This window comes from Gadus macrocephalus, chromosome 12, assembly GCF_031168955.1.
Source record: "Gadus macrocephalus chromosome 12, ASM3116895v1".
Taxonomy (NCBI): domain Eukaryota; kingdom Metazoa; phylum Chordata; class Actinopteri; order Gadiformes; family Gadidae; genus Gadus; species Gadus macrocephalus.
The window spans coordinates 24673707-24698706 of record NC_082393.1 but is presented as its reverse complement, the minus strand read 5'-3'; the positions used below and the strand labels follow the sequence as shown (position 1 = coordinate 24698706).

Genomic DNA, 25000 nt, shown 5'->3' with positions numbered 1-25000 from the left:
TCCCTCCTTGACGAGGAGCTTCTCTTCTCGTCCTCGTTGAGCACCAGTTCCTGGATGGACTGTTGGGAGGGCGGCTGGGGCCTGGGGGGGGGGGGGGGGGGGGGGACGGGACAGTGGACCAGGGGAAGACGTGTGAGGGATCCACGCTGGTTTAAAAGCCCCGCTGATGGAGCGGTCCACTTTTCAACGGCTTTATGGATTTCTAAATGTTTTTCAGCATATAAAGTGGACTTAATTGTCCTTCTTTTAGCACTCAATTCCCTTACTTATTATTTCTATCATTACCGTTCCTAAATCCTCGATAGATGGGTAAACTGTTTACGCTTGGCTCTCACTCTGGCCCTGATTTCATGCACTTTTCATTATTTTACTCTGAATTTTTAATCACCCAGAAGGGCCGGCTAACCCGCCCGCAGGCCTAATGGAATAACATTACCCGCACGGTATTTATTATAATTAGTAATTATTCACAGAAGACGTTCTTCTTCACAGAAGATGCTCGACTTCATCAAAGTCTTTGAATACTTTTTGAATGACTGTGATACAAACGTGACGCATTGCGAGCAGATATAGATCCAACGGGAACACGAACGTTCCCGGGCTGATTTCCACAGAAAACAACCGCTGTTCTGCCGTGGGAGGACAAGATATGGGAACGTGACGTTGTGGGCCGCGTAGCATAGGATCTAGCGTCCAGCTAGCGTCCAGCTGGCGTCTCACAGTGTACGTGAATCTGCAAGCAGCCTCGCACACGTCTGTCGACACTACACCCCCGTCCTTATCCCCTCACGTTTCTGAAGGTTAGTGGCTCCAGACAAACATTATGATTTGTTGACACATACACCCAGACACACAGGCACACACACACACACAAATGTACACACACACAAATACACACACGCACACAAAAACAAAATTTAAAACACAGGCACACACACACGAATGTACACACACATACACACATACGAACACACACACACACAAGAACACATGCACAAAAACACACACACACACACAGACACAATAAACACAACACAACACACGCACGCGCACACACACACACACACACACACACACACAAACAAAAAAGAAAACACATGCACACACACACACACACACACACACACACACACACACACACACACACACACACACACACACACACACACACACACACACACACACACACACAGGTACGCACTGGCTCCTGGGTTCCGGAGAGCAGCAGGTCTTTGACAGTGAGCGGGAAGGCGGGGGCGGGCGGGGGGGACGGCTGTAAGGCCCCTGGGAAGGCCGTCCTGCCCATCCCTCCAGGTGCGAGGTCAGCCTCCCAGCCGTCTGTACGCCCGCAGAAAGATAAACAGGTAAACACAGGGCCCCCCCTGCTCCTCCGGTCGCCCTCCTACCTGTTGGTTTTGATTAAATCTAGCGGCGACGGTGGTTTACAGGGCAAAAGGTTGTCTAGTTATCATTGCAGGATATAAATACGTTATAGTTTCCCTTTCTGAATCCTATCTGCGAATCCTTTGCTGAAAGGCGACTTGCCTGTCACATAAATTCACACAAAATGAAATTGGATCAGTCACTATTGTAGACAAGCTATATCCCATTTCATCTCACATTATCCTACCTTAGCGTCCCTGCCTGCTTTCTGGTTATACGGATCGTGCTCACTTGTGCTGACGTATAGACAAAGTCTTCCTGTAAACCCTGGCTGTTGACGCGTTTGTTTTGTGTGTGTGTTTATCAAAGTGTGTGTTTGCGCACGCATGTGTCTGTGTATGCATGCGTGTGTGTGTTTAGATGTCTGTGGCTTTGTGTGTGTGTCTGTCAGTTTTTTATACTTGTGCGACTATTTGACTGTGTGCATCCATGTGTTTGCGTGTTGAAAAATGTGTGTGTGTGTGTGTGTGTGTGTGTGTGTGTGTGTGTGTGTGTGTTTGTGTTTATGCCTGCGTTTGTATGTTCATATGTGTGTGTGTGTGCGTGTGTATCCGTGTGGGCTTTTTGGGCATTCATGGGTTGGCGTGTTGATGTCTGTGTGTTGTGATCTTGATGTCTGTGCACGTGTGTCTGTGTGTGTATCTGTGCATGTGTGTATGTGTGTCGGTGCATGTCTGTGTGTCGGTGCGTGTGTGTGTGTGGATCTGTGCACGCGTGTGAGTGTGTCGTTGCATGAGTGTGTGTGTGTCGGTGCATGTGTGTGTGGATCAGTGCACGACGTGTGTGTGTGTGTGTGTGTGTGTCAGTGCATGTATGTGTGTCTGTCTGTACATGTGTGTGTCGGTGCATGTGTATGTGTGTCTGTTCATGTGTGTCTGTCTGTACATGTGTGTGTATCTGTGCATGTGTGTGTCAGTGCACGTATGTGTGTCTGTCTGTACATGTATGTGTGTCACTGCATGTGCGTGTGTGTCCGTGCATGTGTATGCGTGTCTGTACATGTATGTACATGTGTGTGTGTGTGTGTGTCGATGCATGTGTGCGTGTGTCTGTACATGTGTGTCTCTCTGTACATGTGTGTGTATCTGTGCATGTGTGTGTGTGTGTGTGTGTCGGTGCATGTGTGTGCGTGTCCATCGTCGTGCGTGTGAATCCTCTGGCCGTGTGCGCGGGGGGGGGGGGGGTCCTACTGAGGTCCATGGAGTAGGGGTTTGTGGGGGCCGGCTGCACCACGCTGCCGCTGCACTGCGCCGTCACAGGGGGGGGGCTCCCCGGCCGCGGGGGGCTGTCCATCTGGTCCGACAGGGGGTCCTCGCTGATGCCGCTGTCGCTCGGGGAGGGCGACCAGAGCGGCGAGCCCGAGGCGGAGTCGCTCCCGCTCAGGAGGGCGCTCAGGAAGTCGTTGTCTGCCGCGCCCCCCCCCGCCGCCGCCGCCGCCTGCAACATCTGCCGGGAGCGAAGGGAGAACCGAACAGCTGTTAGTCTGCGCCGCACGCCTGGAGCGCCCGCGACGGGGGGGGGCTGTGTGTGTGTGTGTGTGTGTGTGTGTGTGTCTGTGTGTGTGTGTGTGTGTGTGTGGGGGGGGGGGGGGGAAGGTGTGTGTGAGGGGGGGGGGGGGGGGGGGCTGTGGCGTAGTGTGACCGCCGTCAGGGACGGGGGGGACGGGGGGGAGGCGTGCGCAGCGTGTGTCCAACCAACGCACGTTGGGGTCCTGGGTCAGCCAGGCGAACTGGTTGCCGTGGTTTCCCGCTTCCTCGTGGCGCAGGATGCCCTCGTTTTGATCAAACAGCCAGTCCAGCCACTCCACCCCGTCGGCGCCCTGAGAGGACGGGACGGCGTTTAGAGACACAGCGCGCTCCGTCTGCCTAGCCCACCCCGGCAGGGAGATAGCACCCAGGTAGAGGCTCGTAAAAGGCCCTCCCTCCGTCCCTTCTGTGCTCGGCGTTATCTGCTCTTTCTGGACTACTTGTACCCAAACTCAGAATACCATAGTGTCAAGTATATTGGTGTTTTAACAGTTAACATTTTTACACTATTTTCATTAGTGTTTTAAATATTATTAAATATCCGAGTATTAAATATCCGTAAGGCAGAACCAACAGGGTCAGAAATAAGATTTGTAGAATGTGTTGCCTTTCCGCTCACCGAATAGAAACACACTAACTGTACTTACTAACACACGATGAGAAGATAATAATAATAATAATAATAATAATAATAATAATAATAATAATAATAATAATAATAATAATAATAATAATAATAATAATTAACAACACAATATGGCAAAGAAACTCAGACGTGTTTACCTGGTCTGATCGGTGGGACATGTTGTCACTCCTTGGCTGGTCGACGAGAGATCCCCAAACAGAGGGAACATTTGTCCCAGACCACGGGACACCTCTCTATACTGTAATGCTCATCCTGGGTGCCGGGTCCAAAGTTCAAACTCCAACACAGCACACCCTGACCAGCTGCTATAGCTGTCTCCCCATTGGCTGCAGGACGAGATAGCGTTTGAGTGGCAGGTCGAGAGCGAGGGAGCACAGAGAAAGTTTGTTCATCGGTAGAGAGGGAATGATCGAGGTGGTTAGGATGCATTGGGAGTATTGGGAAAGAGAAGAATTTTGTGCTTTCCTTTTACAGATCAATTATTGATTTGTGGAAAGATATCAGTGTAGCATCGATGTCTATAACACTTTTGTTGAACAGCATTTGTGGCATAGTTGTGAATGGAGTTACAATTGGTTCATGTTTTAAATTTAAGATACACTTCTAAACTTTCTCGGATTCCAAGTTTGGTCAAGATGGAGAGATCCATCTTAATCATACAAGTCTTGGGGTTAAAGTATTCACATCCATCAATGTCAGCCGAGGCATGGACAAAATAAACCACGACATTCATCACTGTTTTCATTATGTAAATAGTGGACCAGAATGAAAGGATGCATTGAGAAATATTCCCAGGATGGAATGACTTGTCGATGAGAAATGAGAAGTTGTGAAATTGAATAGCTGCAGGGGAAAAGTTACAAAGTGTTAAATTTCAAAATGCGAGGATTTTCCGTTTCTTTTTGGCGATCCCTCCTTCGATCAGCGGTTATTTTTCACAGAGATGCAAACGGTATCCCCACTACAACCAGTTGGGAACATTCAATATACAGCCGATGTAAGGCTTTCATAAGAGGGCCATTGGCTAAATAATTTTTGTGTTACCTCAATCGGTGATCGACAGATTTAACCGACATTTATTTATATGAAAATCTTTGAGATTATCACTTTAAGCCTTTACTGAAATGTTGGAATACATTTGAATGATTGCTCCCTCAACCATGGAATCATTTTTGAAGGCAAATCTCACATGGCTTATTGTTTATTTGTGTTTGTCATCACATTGCAAAAGCTCACAGTTTAAAAGATTTGCAATTTTAGAAGAAATCTTTTAAACTAGAAATCCACAAGAACATACCATGGTGATGGGCTGTTGTATTGGGCACATTCAAACCATTATCCAAACTGTCAAGACTGACCTTATACAACATTCAACAAATAAGTTGGCAGCCCAGCCAGGTTTTTATCAAGGTTTGATTAATCCACAAATTATGACTGTTGCCGACTGTAAAAGATACCAAAATTGTTGGTAATCTCCATCAAACAAAAGACAGCCACGGAAGCATCTTAGAATACAAAGGAGGATTACAGTGATCACAAAAGGGTTCTTTCAAAATGTAAAAAAAAAACTATTCTGACTCATGAAAAGAAAATATTGACAATCATATAATATTATTATTTTTAAACTTTTTTATTCTTCCTAAAAACAAGGCGAGGTGCATGATAATGAATCGACAGATCAGATGTTTATCTGATTTACCTACAATAATAAACCACACAGATAGATTTCATATTGATGACTCAGTCCGGTTGACCTCACCTTGTGATAACGCTGATTGACTCGGCGGTCACAAGGTTTTCTCTTTCCCAACACACCTGCACCATCTTAGGCTGTTCTTATCAGCTGTTTCCTTTCTTTGCTTGTTATGGGTCTTGCACCAGAAGCGGTCCTTTACTCTGTCTCTCTGTTTAACAAACCAATGAAGTGGCTTTCAGTCCGAGGGGAATCCTCTTCTGGTCGTTCCAAGGTCTAGACTGATAATGTGGGAGACTCCAGGGGGATCTGCCCTGACAAGCTTATACCATGGACCTATAAAGAAAGGCTTATACTCAGAGCTAAGTCAACGCCATCTTTAAAATCGCCCTCAAAGCAAGCCAAGCCACCATTATACACTTAAACCTCATTCCAAACCGGCATAATGTATCAAGAAGTTGCTGATTTGTGAACTTATTTGTATTTTGATTTTACATTTTTAGGCCTAATTGTATTTAATAAATGTAGGAATAGGGGTCAGGACAGAAAACAGTCTTCAATGGACAACGCCTTGCTATTCTAACTTAAAACCACCTAACTTTAACCCTGGTTACAAGCCAATGAGCAGCTGAGCACTGTTCTGGAAAGTGTTCAGTTTCTGAAGCTTAATTGTTTCTTTATTGGCACGAATATGAAAGGCCCGGGGAATATAAATAGAACCCATTGTTTCATGCTGTTTAGATTGTCCATCCTTAAGACTGAGGAAACCTTGTTATTCATTCTCTACCTTCACCCTCTCAGCTTTTGTTGAAACATGAAAGCCTTAATTAATTTGCCCTTACTTTCCTTTTTGCAGATACATTGAAGCAATTTCATTCTGTTTTTGTTTCTACAATTCAATAATGAATATGGAAGTATAGCTTTTTAAATAACTTTACTATCAAACGACATGGCTCCAAAACCAAAACCATATTTATTTTCTAACTTACTTTCTAACATTTTGCAATGCTCAAAATGTACGTGGGCATATTTGTCAAGAAAACAGAACGTTAGCCCAAGCCCATCACCTTCTCTCGGAGGCAGTTGATCACATGCCAATGCATACAGATGCAAGGTTACATTATAAACCGTCCGTTTCTTTCCCCTTGAAGTGTCAATTCAAGGGGAAAATATTTTAGCATTCAGGGAATTAGCAAAGTAGGCCTAAATCAATAATAATGCTTTCATCAACTACATCACATCCAAATATGCTTGCAGCTCGGCTGAGGCTCCCTTATTGCCACATGCCACGGCATTCTGTATGGTGATGACCAGCGCCAGCATCACTTAAACCTCGACACCCATCTGCGACTCTTCATTCAGCCCCCGCTCACGTTGCACAATTAGCCTCAGAAAATCCCCCCTTCTGGCCGTTTGAAAAGCCTGCGTGTGTTTGGCGTTTGGCGACAGCACAAGGGAACGCGCTCGTGTCTCTCCATCCATTCCCTATTCTAACAAGTGTCATTAATTTAACTTCCAGAGCACAGTGGAGGTAGGCATATAACAAGCATGCATAATGTATCTGAAGTGGAGTCGGTTCGAGTCTCTGGTCTGTGGGGCTGCATGTCGCCGGACCTAGCGCTATTATTTCCCCATTTGAATGATACACTCTACCCTCGTTTCATTTTCCATAAATTAAAAAATGGGGTCAGACCGCGCCGTGTCAGAACGGGCCCGACCGTAGCTTCTAGAACTATAATGTAGATCTAAATGTCAATTATACACACCCTAAATGTCAGTATAAAATTAACTACTCGCCAGCTGTAAGCCTTCTAACGTGACGTGATAATTACGAAATGCTGCTAAATGGTTTTGCACCCGTTGGGAATGCCACATCCTGTAAATACACTCAATTTTGCAGAGACTATCTCATAGATTAAAGTATGTCCATCATGGCACATTGTGGAGAGATAAGGTTATGGATAGGTTAATAGGCAGTATGCTGCTTGACAATAACACCACTACCCCAGCATATTGTCCTGATGCACACATATCTATTTATATCACGATCCCACTCAGCAGACACACACACACACACACACACACACACACACACACACACACACACACACACACACACACACACACACACACACACACACACACACACACACACACACACACACACACACACACACACACACACACAGCCAAGATAATGAGACCATGCATGCATCCTCTTCTATGTGTTCACTTCGCATCTGAACAAATAAAATATATGCATTGCATATTTATACCTTGATGTACCGAATGCCCCAGCAAATAGGCCTACATTAAAAAATACATATATTATTTTGATATAGTGAAATGGCTGTGCTATATTATTTTGATTACTGCCCAGACATAGAAAGAAAGAAACCCAAGCAGAGAACAGAGTTCTGTTTCCACCTAAAGGTCATAGTGTGCAGGTGCATCTTGCCACCGAGTCAATATGTTTAGGAGAACGTCATGAAAGTAAAAGCACACACATTAACACATTGTAATTTCCCCCTGGCTAAATGTATTCTGATAATATGTTGGCAATCATATTGTGTTTTAGTAATACAATTGTGAGGTTGGTTGTCTCAATGTATTCCTTTTTTTCTTGAATGGAAGGAAAAAAAACAAAACACCTAACCTAGTAGGCATACACATCCTAGAGTACAGTAGGGAGGTATTATGCAGATGTGGGATTTAAAATTAAGTAATTAATATCATACTAATGTATCAAGTGTTAAAGCCTTCCTTTGTTTAGAGTGTGTTAATGTTGATAGTTGGCAATTTGTTCAAATTGACGGTGGGATTTAGCTTCTGAAATGACTCATTGAAAACCAAATGCTCCCATTTTTTAAGAAGCCAACAAATGTTATATTTCCATGCTAATGAACGACTGTGTGCTGGTCTCTTTGGAGCCAACTTCTCAAGGAATTCTAACCATGAAGGACGTCAATCGGCAGATGTTGTAGTTGCATATCGCATTGTGGTGTTCCTCCGCTGGCCAGCGAAACTCACAAAGAGGTGACCCTGGAGACTTTTAACTTTGAATGTGCGTTGGCAAGATACTTACCAACCAAATAACAAAGACCCACTCCAAGATTGGCTTGAGTCTCCTGAATGAACAATATCATTGATCAAAGGTAAAACATGATTTATTCTGCCTTCTTAAATTTCTTATTCACATGTTTGTAACCAAATGCCTTGAGACAATGTCAATGACAATGAAGGCCCAAGATCTTTGTTTAAATCCTATTCTACGTTAATAATGTTTACATACTTCAAGTTTGCAGGATGAGCGGATATTTGGACTCCGAGGCGTCTCCCTAACCTGGCTGATCAATGGCTTCCCCCTGATCATCTGTAAACAGAGCTGAATGACCAGGCTGTTAGGGGAGGGGGACGTTCCCTTCTTCCTGATGGGCAGAAAAGGTTTTGGTTTTAAAGTTGGGGTCTGACTGGGGGGCGTGGAGTCTGAGGAAGGAACGGGTGAAGCGCACATAGAACCAAATCTCTGCTCGCTAGCTCTGATCACATCTCATTAGCCTATGAAGCCGTCCGTCCGTAAGTGTGTCTCCAGTGTGATATGCCTTCGTCACATCACACCCTCATTCTCTCAAGCAACACCTCACAGTCGAGTGCGCATGCTTTGCGTGCAACGGTGCATTTGGTGCCAGGGGACACCTTCAACTCTCTCTGCTTATAAACCCACAAAGGACAACGATTTGGTAGTGTCCCCCCACCGCACCACCACCAACACTTAAGTAGCTCTGTCAGGGATCACTCCGGTCATTGATTAAACCATTTATTGCATACAAAGGTCACACAGTTTGATTTGGCGGTATGGTAGCCACTTTATTGTGGTGCTCTCTACTGTCGGATTCAAAGCATGACTCAGACACAGAATACCAACAGCATACCCACATCTGACCAAAGGGAGCACCATACAATCCCCCATGAGTAACATTAGACCTCTCGACCCACTGTGGAGGATACACTCAATGCAGAGCGGAACCAAAGCAAGGTAGAGGCGGGGGGGTGGTGGTGGGGAAGCAGAGAAGCGTGTTTGAGATGGAAGGTCTTAAAGCGACCGCCTATCGGTGTACGTGCGTTTGAATGGAATGCCTTAATCGTTGTGTGATGAGTGTCCCGCCAGAACTATAGCTACACCCACAATGTTGATGATTTTTTATTTTTAAAAGCACATTCTCAGAGGGCTTCACAGGACCCCATCCCAAAATAGTTTGAGGGCCTCCCATAACCCCACAACCTTCCAATAGTTAAGGACCAACTAACCATATGAGGAGGCAAGAGGAAACTAATATATTTTTGACTGAGTGTCTGTGTGGTATATGACATTGAGCCATGTGAGTAATCCGATGTAGAGGGTGATTAAGAGGTGGTTATCAAGGTTATCGAGACATGGGGACAGTTATGACACAACGCATTCCAAATGTAGGTGAGTCCGCGTGGAAACAGAAAACCAAAATCCATTAGAAACAAAGTGAAAGCGGTTCACAGCAACGAGCTGCATCATGGGATACGACTGTCTGGAAGCATGCTGTTTTGTAGACTCATTACCTTGAGTGAGAACATGGGGGGGAGGGCCGTTGTTAACGACCGTGAGGTTAATTAAAATGCAGGGGATCCCACGCAGTGAAGTGTAGAGGGGGGTCTTGAGGGCTTGTTGAAAAGACCCCAGGTCCAGAAGTCCGAAAAGAGCAGGTCGCAGACAGAAGGAAGCCCCGTCACGGTATTAAGCTGGCCTGCTGGGGGCACTTAAGTTCATGTAAGGGTGCACTCACACTAGGCCATCTGGCCGTTGCCATCTTCAGACCTAACCATGCTCAAATCTGCCAGTGTGAGTGTGGCCAGTCTGGCCAGGCCAGGCCAACTTGGCCACTTGGGAGAGGGCCGCCACGGTACAGATGCTAATGAGCCGACACGCGCACACGCACGGCTACGCAACCTGAGCTGGATGACGTCTAGTCCATGCGACGACCATGGACATAATAATGGCGACGAGCCTTCTTTCCCATTAAACGGTAAACATTGCGTCAAGCGGTTCAACTGTTGGTTCACCTTGATTAATTTCAAATCTCTGCCTTGCGTACTCGAAAAAAACAGCAGTTCTCAGATAGAGCAGTGGGCTCTATCTGAGAACGGCTCCAAATAAGCAACAGACTCAGCAAAGTGCGAACTGTGTTCTGTGTTGTTGTCCATTGTTTTCCAGACTTTATTATGGTCCATGCAGCGGACGCTTGATGATGACGTGTTACGACGTGATGACGTATGTACAAGAGCCTACCGCCTACCTAGCATGGACATAATAAAGGATGGACCACAGACTGGAAAATGGCCGCCCATTCATTCCTATACAAACTGCTCAGTGGCGCAGGGTAACATACAGGAGCGATTTGCTTCCGCGTTATGGGGCCAAGACACGTGACCTAGTCCGTGACGTACCGGATGCAGAGATCTTCTTCTTCTTCTAGTTTAGTGGAGGATCATAGTTTTTCCCCATATACCGCCACCTACTGGACTACTACACAGGAGTTTGTGACAAGGACGTTGGCAAATGATCACGCTAGGAAATGGGTGAACAGTGTGATGAACGCATTTGTTAGTGTAGAGCTAGGAGGCAACAGCGTAGAGCATCCTGGAATAAGGTTTAACTGCTGTGGTTTATACTTAAAAGACAAGGTTCATTTCACCAATAGGGGAAATTACATTTTTTTTAAAAAGCATTTCACAGTCTCTTGAAGCGATAATCCAGAGTGGGTGAAACTGACACTTTTAGGACCAATGCCTTCAGCCTTCTCCACTCTGAATTGTAATTTCAACAGTTTTCAATACTGTAAGATATAATCCAGGTCCTTAATCTTTATTCGATGATGCTCTTCTCTGCGTATTTGATAAATCAGTAATTATAACCTTTTTGGTAATCATTTGCGTTTATCACACTGTTCATTCATTTCACTGTTCTTCCTCTCATTCCCTTCCTTACTTCTTCTTTAGGCTACATGTCTTTGTTTCCCCCTCCACTCTTCTGCCCCAGCCAAACAGCCAAAAAAAGTGTTTTGTTAAAATTTGGGGTGGGGGGTCTTGTAATAAAAGCTTTTTTTATTGTAACACTATTGTAACACACCTATTTCTTACACATGCAGCCATTTGGACACCATTCTATGATAGCTGATAACCAAGGTACACACTGTAATACTATAATCAAGAGGACATACAGGCAGTTCAAATAAAGAGATAGAACTTTATTGATCTGGAAACTTCATAAATATGTAAGATTGCTCCATATAATACCATAGTAACATAGTAAACGTATGTAGGCCTAACAAATTCAGTTCAATGTTATTGCTTAAGAAACAGATTCCTTCCAACTAACTATTTACGAAAAATGCAATCAATAATTTATATAAAAGTAAATGTTTACATATCGACCAGCAACGAAGTTGGAGTAGCCTACCCAAATAATGAATTGTAATACGTCGCCAACATTGTCAACTGTCATACATAGCTAACCATAACCCTGTCATACATAGCTAAACAAGCAAATGAAAATGAAATACCTACCAACGCAACTGAAATGTTAATATTAGACAATTAACAATATTATGAAAATTACGTAGGTCTCCCATAATCATTCAGGTAATCAATACGTCCGTGCCTGTTACAGCTATTTCAATGATATGTGTGTTATATATCCGTGTTCAACGCCATTCATGTTAAGTAAAAGGACAAATCTCAGACTTTGGAAGTTAATGGAGTTAATGGAAGTTAATTCGGAATTTAATTTAATTCGGAAGTTAATGGAGCCGTGCACTTCAAAATAGGTCCATAGCAAGGAGCCGTTTGTTTCAGTACGACTCCTTTCAGCTGCCCACCCAACATAAACTGATAATAAAACGCTTGAGGAGGCGTTTTGAAAAGAAAAAACTTAAATTTTTTTAGAACAGGGTAGAAATATAATTATGAGCCTTTGATTGATATCCATATTTTTGCGGAGACACAATCCTGTTCCCCACTTGTATTGGAGTGGACGGCGATATCTACTTCTGGGCCACATGAAATGACGGACCCCCGTCCACAGCCAGCTTAAACAGCTGCAATACCAGGCTTGGCCTCTGAGCACTGGTGGATTGCGGAAGTATGCGCCTATCCTGGGGGCCTGCTACCTAGCCTAGCCTACTGTGGCCAGTTGTGGCAGTACAACTAGCCTACGATGAATGGTCATATATTCAAGAAGGAGCTTCAAGGTAAGCAGTTGTAAGAGATTTCCCTTCTGTTCCGCTCTGAACTCTGAACACTAGATGACTGAACGGTACCCGGTGGTCCAGCCCCCCCCCCCCCCCCCCCCCCCCCCGCTTCCCTGCCGTTGGCTTCCATGACAAATAGGCAATGGTCAATAAATATAATAAGGCAGGGGAAATAACAAAAAAAAGAGAAGGTGGGCAACGACTCCTCCTCATAGCCTACCACATTCTACCCACTAGAAGTTCATCTAAGACTTCTTATTGTTCAGTGGGCCAGTGACGGAAATCAGATTCAGTCTACCGCTTCCACCAGTCAGAAGGCTAAAAGCAGGCAGCCACCCGCCAGACACGTCTACCGCGGTGTCTCTCCCTGTCGGCGTACGTTCGTCCAGCCGGAATCACTGCATCCTTCGCTATTCGCAATCAATTAGCAACCCATTAGCAACTTGGTACAGCCGTGTTGCCAGATTGGGCGGGAAATCTGGCCCAATCTGGCAACACTACCGGAGGACAACACCTGCAGCGGCGTGCCTCGAATGGGAGGGGATGCTTTTTGGAGACACCACCATGGGTAATCCCGACAAAGCTTTCTGTGACCTGCTGTTACAGGGAATGCAATTCGCATTTCCAACCCCATCCTGAAAAAAATGTTGACAATAACAAAAGCCTTGTTTCTGTGCAGCCGTCCCCCACTGCGTTATTGACCGGGGAACATCAATGCGCGCCCCCGCGGCGTGCGGCCGTCTCGCCACACTCATGCTGCTATCGAACTTCTCAGAAAGAAGTAGACCAGAATGAATTTGGTGTTTGTACGGGCAATAATGTCTCTGCCGTGTTCCCCAATGCCACCCCCTTCGATAGCTCAGTTGGTAGAGCGGAGGACTGTAGTGGCTAATGCTGAAATCCTTAGGTCGCTGGTTCAAATCCGGCTCGAAGGACTTTTCCGTCCTCAAACGACCTGCACAGCCACAATGGCGTACTTCATGTAATTGATTGTACAATGTGACTTTTGGTCTAACTAATTTAGGTTTCACGATAATGTCGGTTGAATTTATTTACATTAATTTATGGAGGACGGCGTTTATGTAGGTGGGCGGTGCTAACCGCTGCCTGAATCGGAAGCCAGCTGCGCGCATGTCCGCAACACACAGGCCGACCCTATCAAACGTACTGCTATAACTTTGATGCTGCACTTTATAGAGTAGGCTACACAATGGTAGAGGGGTGGAAATACAAACCGTTTTTAATTATCATTATCATTATAACACGCACATGCATGGGAAATGGAGGACCCGGACACAAAAACAATTAGTAAAATAATTACTCAGTCGATAGGCGTAGAGGATGGATGGCAAATCAAAGCTCGCTTGTTCTGTGTATAAAAAATGATTAATTCTCTCTCTGAAATCCGGTAGAGGGAGCAGTAGGCTTCTATATTGATCAATGCTCTTCCTGGCGACGCCACAGGCCTACAGAAGAGAAAAAGGAAGATGCTGTAAAAAGAGCTCTGCACTGGACGTAGATTCAGTGTCATAGAGGGCTATCTCCACCTTCCGATCTTCCTACATCAAAGACATGTGTTGGAAGTTTGCTATATCAAAAAAATAATAATCCTAGGTCTGCTTTAAAGCGTTAGTTTAAGGGAAAAGTAATCGCTGAAATTAAACATGTGTTTATCAGGCCTTTAGGCCTACACAGAATGTATGTGCAAAAAAAATAGGTGGTGTATTGATCGTAGGCCTACAGATTGTTTAGAGATCATAAAATATAATGCTTAAATAAACCCAACGTATCGTCGAATGGGCATCGTAATGATGGGCAAGGAATGACGTGCTGCCTGTCTGTTGACCTCTATGAGGTCTAAAATGAGATGGGCCTACTGTTTATGTTTGCGTTGTTTAAGTTAAATATGAGTTCAAATGAAATGCGAATATTCCAATGAATCCTGCCGCCAATTATATGTATCACCTTTTTATACTATCCTGCAGTTAGGCAACTGCCATTTCAATGACTTGCTTTATCGGCTTTTTTGTGCTGCAGTTTCTCCCAACGACCTGTGGGTGTCGCTCTAGAGCGGCGCATATCGCCCCTTCACGTGTTCACGCTGACTCCATCTACACCCTCTTCCTCGTACTGCGTGTTGTGTGTCGGATAGAAAGTCAGCCTGGTTTCCAGCTGAGTGCTTGCTCTCCCACAGTGTGTGTGCGTGTGTGTCATTATTATCCACTCTGCTCCCAGCTCAGAATGGCCAGATTCACTCAGACTGAAACCAGAAGGCAGCAGCATCCACAGCAGCATCAGCCAGCTCACTCCAGCCTGGTTTTTGCCGGACCGGGGGCACCACCGACCCAACAACCACTCTTCCTAATCCCACATCAGCACCAGTACCCTCCGATCACATTTCCGAAACCCATGAACGGGTCAGAATCCATTTCAATTCATCCGGAAAACGGCAACATGAAAGACCAAGATGCCATTAAGCTGTTTATCGGGCAGATCCCGCGGAACTTGGAGGAGAAAGACCTGAAACCTCTGTTTGAACAGTTTGGGAAAATCCACGAACTGACAGTGCTGAAGGACCGCTACACCGGCATGCACAAAGGTAACGTGTAGCTCCTCACAACAGTATACAGGCCTGCAGCCCTGTCGCCTACTCACACGTCATTAGGCTTCTGCCTCCAAAAGTGTTGTAATACTAAATCGATCTATGCACAAGTTGTCTTTCCATGTCACCGCTATGCTACTTTTATTCGAATTTATGGAGTGGTGGACTTCCAAAAACCTGTAACCGAAATACATTGAATGCATATTTTGTGTATTACGTAATTACATAACGTGTAGCCTCCTCACCGGTTGTGTAATTACCATCGCCGTGCGTTCCCCGTGCCTGCACTCACTGCCTGATATTCCATGCAGCCTATTCCCATGTTTTTTTATTTAGGAAATTCTCAGATCCGAATTTCAAACCCTGTTTCATTTTGGTTATCGTCTACATTTCCCCTCAAAAACAGTGCTTCAAACTACGAGGGATCCCAAACTATATGTCCGCGTATCGCCCGTTAGGTTGTGGCCGTTCGTGTTGTTTATTATGGCGCTCCGATAAGTGGGGCAGAGGCGCTCCGAAGATGCATTTTTAAAGACCCTCTGCCAGTCCCATCCTTTTTGCGGATCGAGAAGGGGCGGCATCATTAATTAATTCATATGCTTTCTTTAACATCACCCCCATGTGCAAAAGGGAACGAGCCGGTTGCGATTTTGAGTCGAGGAAATTAATCTCACGCCACGATATCTCCCAAATAGTAGCGCGAGAGAGAACTCTCTCAAGATGACGGACGTCACCACAGCGCGAGCGATGATGGTGCTCCGTGCGTGGCGAAATGGCAGTGCCCGTGGGAAGGGGTTGTAGAGTGATGGACTTCCTCCCTCTATTCTGTTGCATTATATTCCTATTCTCATCTATTCCCTAGCAGACCAACGTTGATTCGACCTTTATGTTCCAAAAACAGAGACCCCCCCTTCATATGTGTTGTAGGCCTGCACGATCCTTCATAGCCTACGTCTACAGCATCGACTACAACCACTGCTGCTATTACTAGACTTATGCTCGCTTGTCAATTTCTCAAGTTTAGTGTTTACATTGTCTGAGGGGTGCGTTGATTGGGACTGTGTGAAAATTCCCAAACATCCTATATCCTAAATTACAACTTAATTTCCATCCGATATGACCTATAGGCCTACAATAAATTAAGCCACAGTAATAAGTCATTCTACATTCAAATGTAACCCTCCTAACCCACTCTAGTCGGCGTGGGCTGACACCATTTCCTAACCAATAGGTTGGAATGAGCCTGATCTAGTTAGAAAGTAAGTCATGGGCAATAGGATACTCCCACGCTGGCCAATCAAATCCAGGAGAGATCACATCCCTCCTATCCCTTCTCCCACCCTAATATCCAAATCTGTGATGCTATGGAAGCAGGATACTCCTTGCATTCAGTTTCACGTGTAGTGCTGACAGTCATTGGTACAGCTTTAAGCCAGCTGAAAGAGAAGGTATTTTCTGAGGCTGAGCAGCACATATAGATTATCCTCCTCTTGTGGGTGAATTTGAAATACAATTAGTTTTAGTATAGTTCTTATTTGAATTGCTGGAATTCCCTAGTATCATTAAAAGGAGTCATGATAATCATTGACCTCCACCATATACCGAATAGTACATAAACATTATGGCCACGTTATGAACATATAGCCTTGTCAGCTACTACTCTCGTTAGCTGCCGATGCTGCGATGATACAGGGCTGCAGGCTATAAGTCAGTCCCTTGTTTACATTGGAGTGATATTTAGAAAGTACAAACCATCAATCCACATCATGCTAATGCATTTTTTGACACGGTGTGTAATCATAGTAGCACTTAGTTCATGGACAGAAACACGTTCCTCTCCAGTGTTGTGTCTATTTCCCAAAGGTTATCACATGAATAGACAACAACTCACTAGTCGTTGCAAGAATGAAAACCAGCATTTGGCTTCTCGTGGCCAAATTTTCCAAACGGTGGCTCCAACATCAAGCAAGAACCAGCCAGAGCGACCGTAGCCACCGGTATGCAGTTTAGAATTAGGGAGGAAATTGCCTTTCAAAGTTTTGAGTAATTTCGCAAAAATTGAACTTGTAGGTTTAGGATTGCTGAGCTGTCTTTGAGTCTCACTGCATGTTTTCCTATGAGGGGAGTGTTCACTGCATAGTAATGGCTACTAAATCATCCAATGTGTGTACACTATGTGCACGCCTTCTTTTCAACACAGGGTACACTCAGTGGGAATAATAGTATTGTCATTAAATTGAGAGACCAATTTCCAACGTTCTCGTTCTTATGCATTGAATGTGATTCGTATTAAACATGCGCATGCATCGAAGTATAAATTACTTTGGTACTTCCTGATCCAGTTCACTTTTATTGTACAAACTTTAACCTAATTTTGTTAACCAAGAAGGTTGTGGTTGGGTTGGCCAAGTGTTTTATTGTTGACAGGCTGTAACTTAAAATGAAACCCATTTATAAACTGATTGCCTAGCTTGAATACAAATTCTTTCATTAAAGTTATTTAGTACTTGCCCTTGCTTTAGGCTATTAGTAAAATATGGAATTATTCATGCAACACGCATGAACTCTATTATATGAATTGAGAAATCCCCTATAGCTGCCTATCTTTGGGATCAGGCCATCAAAATGTGTACAAACACATTGAAAAGTGTACATGGAAAATAAAATATACATTTTATTAATGAACAGTAGTGATCATTGGCTATCGGTGTATATTGTTAATTTACAAAGTCAAGATTTCTCAGATAAAGACGCTTTGCTGCTTGATATATGCTTGCTTAATGATACAAAAAGGAACCCTTTGACTGCTTTTGATTGTTAATCCAGATTGTTTGGGTTTTCAAGAGAGTTTTGCTCAGTGCAGTAGCTTGCTTAGCTTGTGTTATGACTTGAACTCCTATTGATGCACCTACAGTGCAATAGACACATTTAAAAAATGACAATTTTTTACTTTACATACATACTCGCTACTCAAGATATGAGAGAGAACAGCCATGAATTTTCCTCAGTATTTTCTTTTATGTTTCTTTTTTTATATGCCCCTAAATAATCCCAGAAGTTTTCGAGTAATACAAATTATTTAAAAAAGTGTCTGGAGCTAGTTCACCACGTCCCCCTCAAATTCTATTTAATTTCCTTATCAGTTATTCAAAAATATGTTGGGTTTAGCCAAATGTAGTTTATTATAATTGGATTAGTACTTAATGAGTCCTGCCTACGCATTTGCCTACAATTAATCAAGCAACCATTAGAAGCCAATCATTTTGCATGCTGCTATTTTGTCAATTATCTTAGTAAGAAAAAGACACTGTGAGCCTTGGAACCTTGATGTTGTCGTCGTGTGGAATCATTGTCCCCAGAGATCGGCACAGATCTTCGGCATACTACGTATGTGGCTTGACCGATGACATCCGAATAAGAACATACCTAAACAGTGACAAATCCGCGATAAGTCCAGTGTGTCCACAATCACCCCTGCGTTCCCTTTAATGCGTCCGTGCCGTGTTGCGTTTGAGTTTTTTTTCATTTTGGTGTTTATCCCCCATTCTCTTTACTCTCATTTTTTTCCCTCTTGGTAATCCACGGGGGAAAACACGGAATTATTTTGTAAAGCGCGATAATAATGTGTGGCCATGATAACTTCACTCCTGAGGATTAGTAAGTGTGCATTGTGTGAAGCGGCCGTCTCCTGGGCTGACGCTGGCCAACCCCGACCCCCCCCCCCCCCCCCTCCCCCATCAACAGTGGCTGCCTCTACCAATTAAAAACTGCGGCCTAGTCCGCTTCTTCACATGATTAATTCTGCCCACGCTGTCGATGGTCTGCCAATTATTGTCGTCCCAAATTGGTATTAGTAGGTAGAGGATTTCCTTATGTTGAATTCATCAGCAGGCTTTGAAAGCTGCTCCCGATAGCTCTAATGAGATTTCTCTTTTTTGCTTCTCTTACGTAAAAGTCGGGGACATGTTTTGGTGCATTCGTGCACACGCTTAACGACATGCAGGACTTTGGTTTGAGCAAACAAACAAAACCGAAATTCTAAGGGGCTGAAGGCTTCTGAAGGAGGGGGAAGCTGACCGCTTTGCTCTCAGACCTCCGATCTATAGCGGTCGGTGGGTCTCTCTGACCTGGTTGACCTGTACTTACACTGAGGTTCAATTTGGGAAATGGAGGGAATTGAGAGCTAGAGATGAGAGAGGGACGAAGCTAGAGGGAGAGAGAATTATGTTTTTGATCGCGATTCAGCACCCTGGGCACAATGGGCAAGGCAGACTGTCAAGAGCGAGCGTCGATGTGAGACTCTGATTGGCTTGCCGAATCAGTGTTAGGCTATCATTGTGTTAACGCATTTCTAAACGGACCTGCTCATATTGCTGTAGACCCCGGCCAAGCAGAAGCATATTAAATCACAGAATAATCGAATGAAATATTTATTCTGGCTTTTATTTTTTATTTTCCCTCCAGAGCCTCTCTGATGGATTAAGGCCCTCTGTGGGCTTTTCCGCACAATAAGCTCGCGCCGTAGAAGGATGGCTCAAAACGGGCATTATCAGTCATGTGCCAGAAGTACCCGCTTCCTGAGAGGTTGCTGTTGACTAAAACTAATCCCGTATTCCTTTGTTTTCCAAGGCATCTCAATACATCCATTTTGTAACGATAATGGCCCGTGTGTCCGCATGGAGTGCGCACGTAGGGAGAGAAACAAAGATCACACTGGATGCTGGAGGACAGGAACACTCGGCGAGAACAGATGGAGGCAAATTCACTTACCCACAATAAAGCCAGCATTACACCAGCGCATGTATATGGCACCTATATAGGCTCCGTGATGACATTCCAGACCGCGCCCCGGATTGGCAGAGCTCTGTCGTCTTCCTGCTTTTAGACGCCTTATGAAGTTTTTACCCAATATACTATATATTTTTTTTACACGGTGGAATATCAAGATTAAACAGAGTCCTTGCTTGGGAGAGCGGTCCATGCGCCTGCTGCTATGTCCGGTGATTTCATTAGTCCAGGTTCAGGGTAGCCCCGGTCGTCGGGCTGCTGGGAGCCACCGATCCAGAGCTGGCTAATGCAATAACGGGACGGCGTCGGCCGTGGACACTCTCAGATGTCTGTAAATCTTATAACAAGCAACGGGACTTTCTGCTCATAAAAGACGCAGTAGCTCAGCCGGTGCTGACGGGTGCTGGGGTTCTCCGCGTGGGGATTAACAAGGCGCTCTCTCCTTCCCTTGTTTTATCGTATCTTTTTTTTTTTTGCGTCGGGTTCCCTCGGGGGGAAGAGCCTAGTGTGGAGGAGGTGCGGCCCTTGCATCTGTCCACCACCACCACCACCATCACTACCACCACCCCCATCACTACCACCACCACCACCACCACCACCACCACCACCACCACCACCACCACCACCATCACTACCACCACCACCACCATCACTACCAACATCACTACCACCACCATCACCACCACCACCACCACCACCACCACCACCACCACCACCACCACCACCAACACTACCACCACCACCACCATCACTACCACCACCACCACCATCACCATCACCATCACCATCACCATCCCCACCACCACCACCACCACCACCATCACCACCACCACCACTACCACCACCACCACCACCACCAACATCACTACCACCACCACCACCACCACCACCATCACCAACTAACCCCCACACTCACCTGGCACCCCCACCTCCTAGCTGCCGCCCTCCGACCTAGCCCCTGGGTCTGCTCTAAACCGCTCTAGACCGGTGCTCAAAGGCAGCTCCGGGTGTTGGTCGCCTGTGGATCCAGAATGTGAGTGTTTTTTTTTTGTGTCATATCCTGAATATGTTTAGGGTTTCATTGGGTCAGATGAATCAATCTCTGGTTTCACAGCATCACTTCCGTGGGTGGGATGGGCAGCGTGTCCACGCTTTGGTTTTCCTTGTACATTCAATTCATCCCACTCGCCTCTCACCTCGCGTTGTTTATAGCTCTCTTGTACGCTGCTGTTATATTTTAATTAAGAAAAAAAATATTTTGGCTTGTGCTTTTTTTTGAACATGTCGGGGAAATCAAATTAAATCCCACTTTGAAATGCTCTTCCTCCTGTTAAAGAGCTGCGTATGCTCGCCGAAAGAGCTTTCCGTTGTGTTTTGCTGGGTTTTATGTATCACCATGGAGTCTGCCGAGGCACACCACTTTCTGGTTTATAGGCAAAGGTCAGTCAATGTAATGCGCCGAGTCTAAATAGAGAAACAGCCTACCCTGTTTGTGCTTTAGCAGAGTGGCCCAGCCTATCAGAGATGGATGTAAGGCTATAAAACCCAAAGAGAACAAACCTAATTGTATAAAGGAACAGAGTACACGGGAAGGTTACGTTACCGTGGCTTCACCGCTCAGGAGAAGGTAATGCCTTTTAATGTTTGGGAGGGAGAGAGAGGGAGGGAGTGAGGGAGTGAGGGGGAGAGATAGAGGGATGTAAAATAAGAAATTATGAGCAAAAGAGGAGTAGGGATTTCTAAGCCAATGTTTTTTTCCCAATCCCACTCAGTTTCCCAGTACAGTATATTTTAGTACAGCCTCATGACTGAGGCCCGTGCGTATTTGTTATTTGCCTCGTGTTGCTGCACTATAAATCTTTGCAATTGCAATCTTGGAAAAAAATGTGTCTTTGTGTGTGTGAATATGCATGTCAAGTATGTGTGTGTGTGTGTGTGTGTTGTGCAGTGCACGTGCCAATGTGTGCGTCCACGCACGCATGTGAATGAGCAGCCCCGTGAATGCGCTGCACATCTGTGCTGTTGTTTTCTCCCTCTTTTTTTCCCCCGTCATTCCGCCTCCAATCAGACTGTGATGCGTCTGCGATGCTGCTGTCAATCCCTCCCTGTCAACGCAAGACAATGAAGGGGGAGCCGAGAGTGGCGTGCTGGCACAGGTGTACCCCAGCAGGACCGCACGGCCTCTGACAGACAGGCAGGGCAGACAGACGGACAGACTGATAGACAGACAGGCACGAAGACGCACAGGGAAGGGAACAATAGAGGGATGGATGGATGGATGGAGAGATGGATAAGTGGCAGTGGTGGAGGCGGTGGGGGTGGGGGTGGCGGTGGGAGGAAAGATGAAGTGTTTGTCAAGAGACCGAGAAACAAATGGCGGCTTTTTTCCCGCGGCGGCTGCGGCGGGGAGAGGGGAGTGATGGCTTAGTGGTAGCGGACACGCAGGAATTCCTCTGACAGGTTGAGAGCCGCCTGGGCACCTTGGGGTGCTGGAGGGGAGGGGAGGGGAGGGGGGGGGGGCGTGCTGGGCGGGGAGGTAGGGGGTGAAAAACAAAGCAATTTAATGTGCGGGGGGGGGGGGGCGGCTGAGGCCAAGTTTGGCAGATTTAAAATGTAATCACTGGTGCTGATGCAACCAGAGAGCCCTGGTAGTAACCGCGGTAACGCCACATCCATGCTGCAGCGAGGAGGATAGTGTTACGACCGATTCATGCAAGGAATACTTGCAGTGTATGCGTTGAATAACATGTACCGAATGTACCCATAACCAACCGGTCACATTGCAATAGTTGCTCCAGTGTTACTGCCGGGGTAAAAAAAAATAGATTCTACCTTTTTGCTTGCATAAAAAAAAGATTGTAGTCGCATGGCGAGGATTCAAGGTTATTTATGCTAGCATTACTATTGACAGATACACAACAATCCAACATGATTTTATTCATGGCTTACACCGCAATGCGTATCACATATTTCCCCGGCCTGAGTAAACAGCGTTGTTCTCCACAGTACTTTGGGTACGTCATGTCCTAAATAACAGATGAATATTTAACCCTCCCGCTGCCGGACGCGAACAGACGCGGGAGCGGAGGCTGTTTAGGGGGTCCGCAAGGGGATGTGTGGAGAGATGCGTGCTGCTCAGCACTGTTATAAATAGACATTCCGTGGTATTTCCCGAAAATAGGTTAAGCTGCCATCGTGGCGCTGCTGGCATGACATCACTGATTGCCTGCCAGACCCCCCCCCCCCATCCCCAACCCTCCCCTCCCCTCCCTCCCATCTCAGAGACGGCTCTCACAGTGAGCATAAAGGAGGAGGAGGGGATTCAGGGCGTGTGCTGCTGGTGGAGGAGAAGGTGGTGATGCTGGTGGAGGAGGGAAGGCGTTTCTTTCTCACCCTCCTCCTCCTCCCCTCTGCTCCTTCCACCGTCCAGCACCTAGGAGGGGGAGGAGGAGGTGGAGGGTGAGGAGCGAGGAGGAGGAGGGGGGGGGGGGGAGGGGGAGGAGGGAGGAGGAGGAGGGAGGAGGAGGGGGGAGGGAGAGGAGGAGGAGGAGGAGGAGGAGGAGGTGGAAGAAGGGCTGGAGGGCTATGTCACTACTGGTCTGTCACAACGATGCACAGAGACTTTGTCCCTGGACACATCGTATCCATAGCTTGAGTTGGAAGCAACTAGAAAAATGGCAAAGATGTATTCAAGATGTGTCTCTACTGATACATAGGATTTATTTTGGATGCATATAATACATTATCGCTCTCTCGCTCTCTCGCTCTCGCTCTCTCTCTCTCTCTCTCTCACCCCATTCTCGCTCTCTCTCTCCATTCTCGCTCTCTCTCTCTCTCTCAGTATAAAGAGTGATGCAATTAACCCTCTGGCTCCTGCTCGTTAGCACCAGCACCTGTGTTAATTATGACTCGCCGCGGCTCCATGACGACGCGATGTGATTGATGTGAATAATGCGTGTGGACAAGGACACCACGCGGGACGACGTGTTGATTCTCCTCCTCCCCGCGGTCTGTTCTCCCGCGGTCAGAGAACGGAGGCAGTCAAACCATTTTATCCGTTTTCCCCGGACGGCTTTTCCCCTCAAAGTCCATCATGAGATACGGGAGGTGCGTTCCCGGCGTTCCCCCGACCGCGGTCAATCCCTCACGAAGGCGCCGCGAGAATCAAGGGCACCCCCCACGGGTGGCGATGGGTGCTGTTTTGTTTTATCTCCTCCATCCTCCTTCTTCCTCGTGTCCATTTTAATATCACCCCCGCCCAGACAACACCCTCCCCCCTACCCAGACTCCACCCCAGCCCCCCCCACCAAAGCCCCTCCCAAGGCCCCCCCTACCAGAGCCCTTTGAAGCGCCATCTTGAAAGGCATCTTTCAATTTGTAAAATCAAAGTGTCACAAAAGACCAGACCTGCTCCCTCAGTAGCCAGCCGGTAAAGCCAGCTGCCAATATTTCTGTACAATCCGGGCTTTGCTGTGATCAGTTTATCTTTCTCGGGTTTGGGGGTTTAAAATGCCATCGAGTTTTTTAGAGGCAGGGCAAATAGCTCTTGTAAACGTCCCGTCTATAATATGGCACATTGACGTATTAAGGTGTTGCATTAATGGGAATTGTTTATTCTGTTCGACTGGGCCGGGTGAAACTGATGTTTACGGGGCGGTTTTAGCGAGAATGAATGTCAGGGAGGCAGGTTTGCTGACCTTGACGGGGCTCTCATAGAAAAACTTTCCATTGATTTTAATGTAAATCGGGGGGGGGGGGGGGGGGGGGGGGAGGGAGAGAGAGAGAGGGAGAGAGAGGAGGGAGAGAGGGAGAGAGTTCAATGTAGGTACTTGGGCAGTTTAACTCGCGTTTCCCCCTCCCAGAAGTAACACCGCGCAGGGGAGAGAGCATGCGATGCCCTACAACATTATTTACTGTGCTCTGGAACCCCCATCCATTAACTGTGTCAATTAGCCGGCTCATCTGGGATGCAGGGCCACCAGTCGTATTTATAGAGCTGGCCCTGGCTTTAAACGGGCGGAG

At 46.1% G+C, this 25000-nt stretch overlaps 2 protein-coding genes and 1 non-coding gene across 3 annotated transcripts in view; 2 read left to right on the top strand and 1 right to left on the bottom strand.

Annotated features, from left to right (window-relative positions):
* creb3l3a (cAMP responsive element binding protein 3-like 3a) overlaps positions 1 to 3910 on the bottom strand; it is an 8294-nt gene extending 4384 nt beyond the window's left edge. The window contains 6 exon segments of the mRNA XM_060066245.1: positions 1 to 21; positions 24 to 81; positions 1188 to 1338; positions 2634 to 2889; positions 3146 to 3262; positions 3753 to 3910. The exon segment at positions 1 to 21 is cut by the window's left edge and continues 33 nt beyond it. Of these exon segments, the coding sequence (XP_059922228.1) occupies positions 1 to 21; positions 24 to 81; positions 1188 to 1338; positions 2634 to 2889; positions 3146 to 3262; positions 3753 to 3773 (624 nt within the window). The 5' untranslated portion in view covers positions 3774 to 3910.
* Positions 3911 to 13436: 9526 nt separating this feature from the next.
* On the top strand, positions 13437 to 13523 carry trnay-gua (transfer RNA tyrosine (anticodon GUA)). Its single transcript is given in 2 exon segments — positions 13437 to 13473; positions 13488 to 13523. It is a non-coding gene; the product is annotated as a tRNA-Tyr (tRNA).
* A 1519-nt stretch (positions 13524 to 15042) lies between these two features.
* Positions 15043 to 25000, top strand: part of celf5a (cugbp, Elav-like family member 5a) — a 35778-nt gene continuing 25820 nt past the window's right edge. Inside the window, 1 exon segment of the mRNA XM_060066298.1 lies at positions 15043 to 15187. Within this exon segment, the coding sequence (XP_059922281.1) occupies positions 15043 to 15187 (145 nt within the window).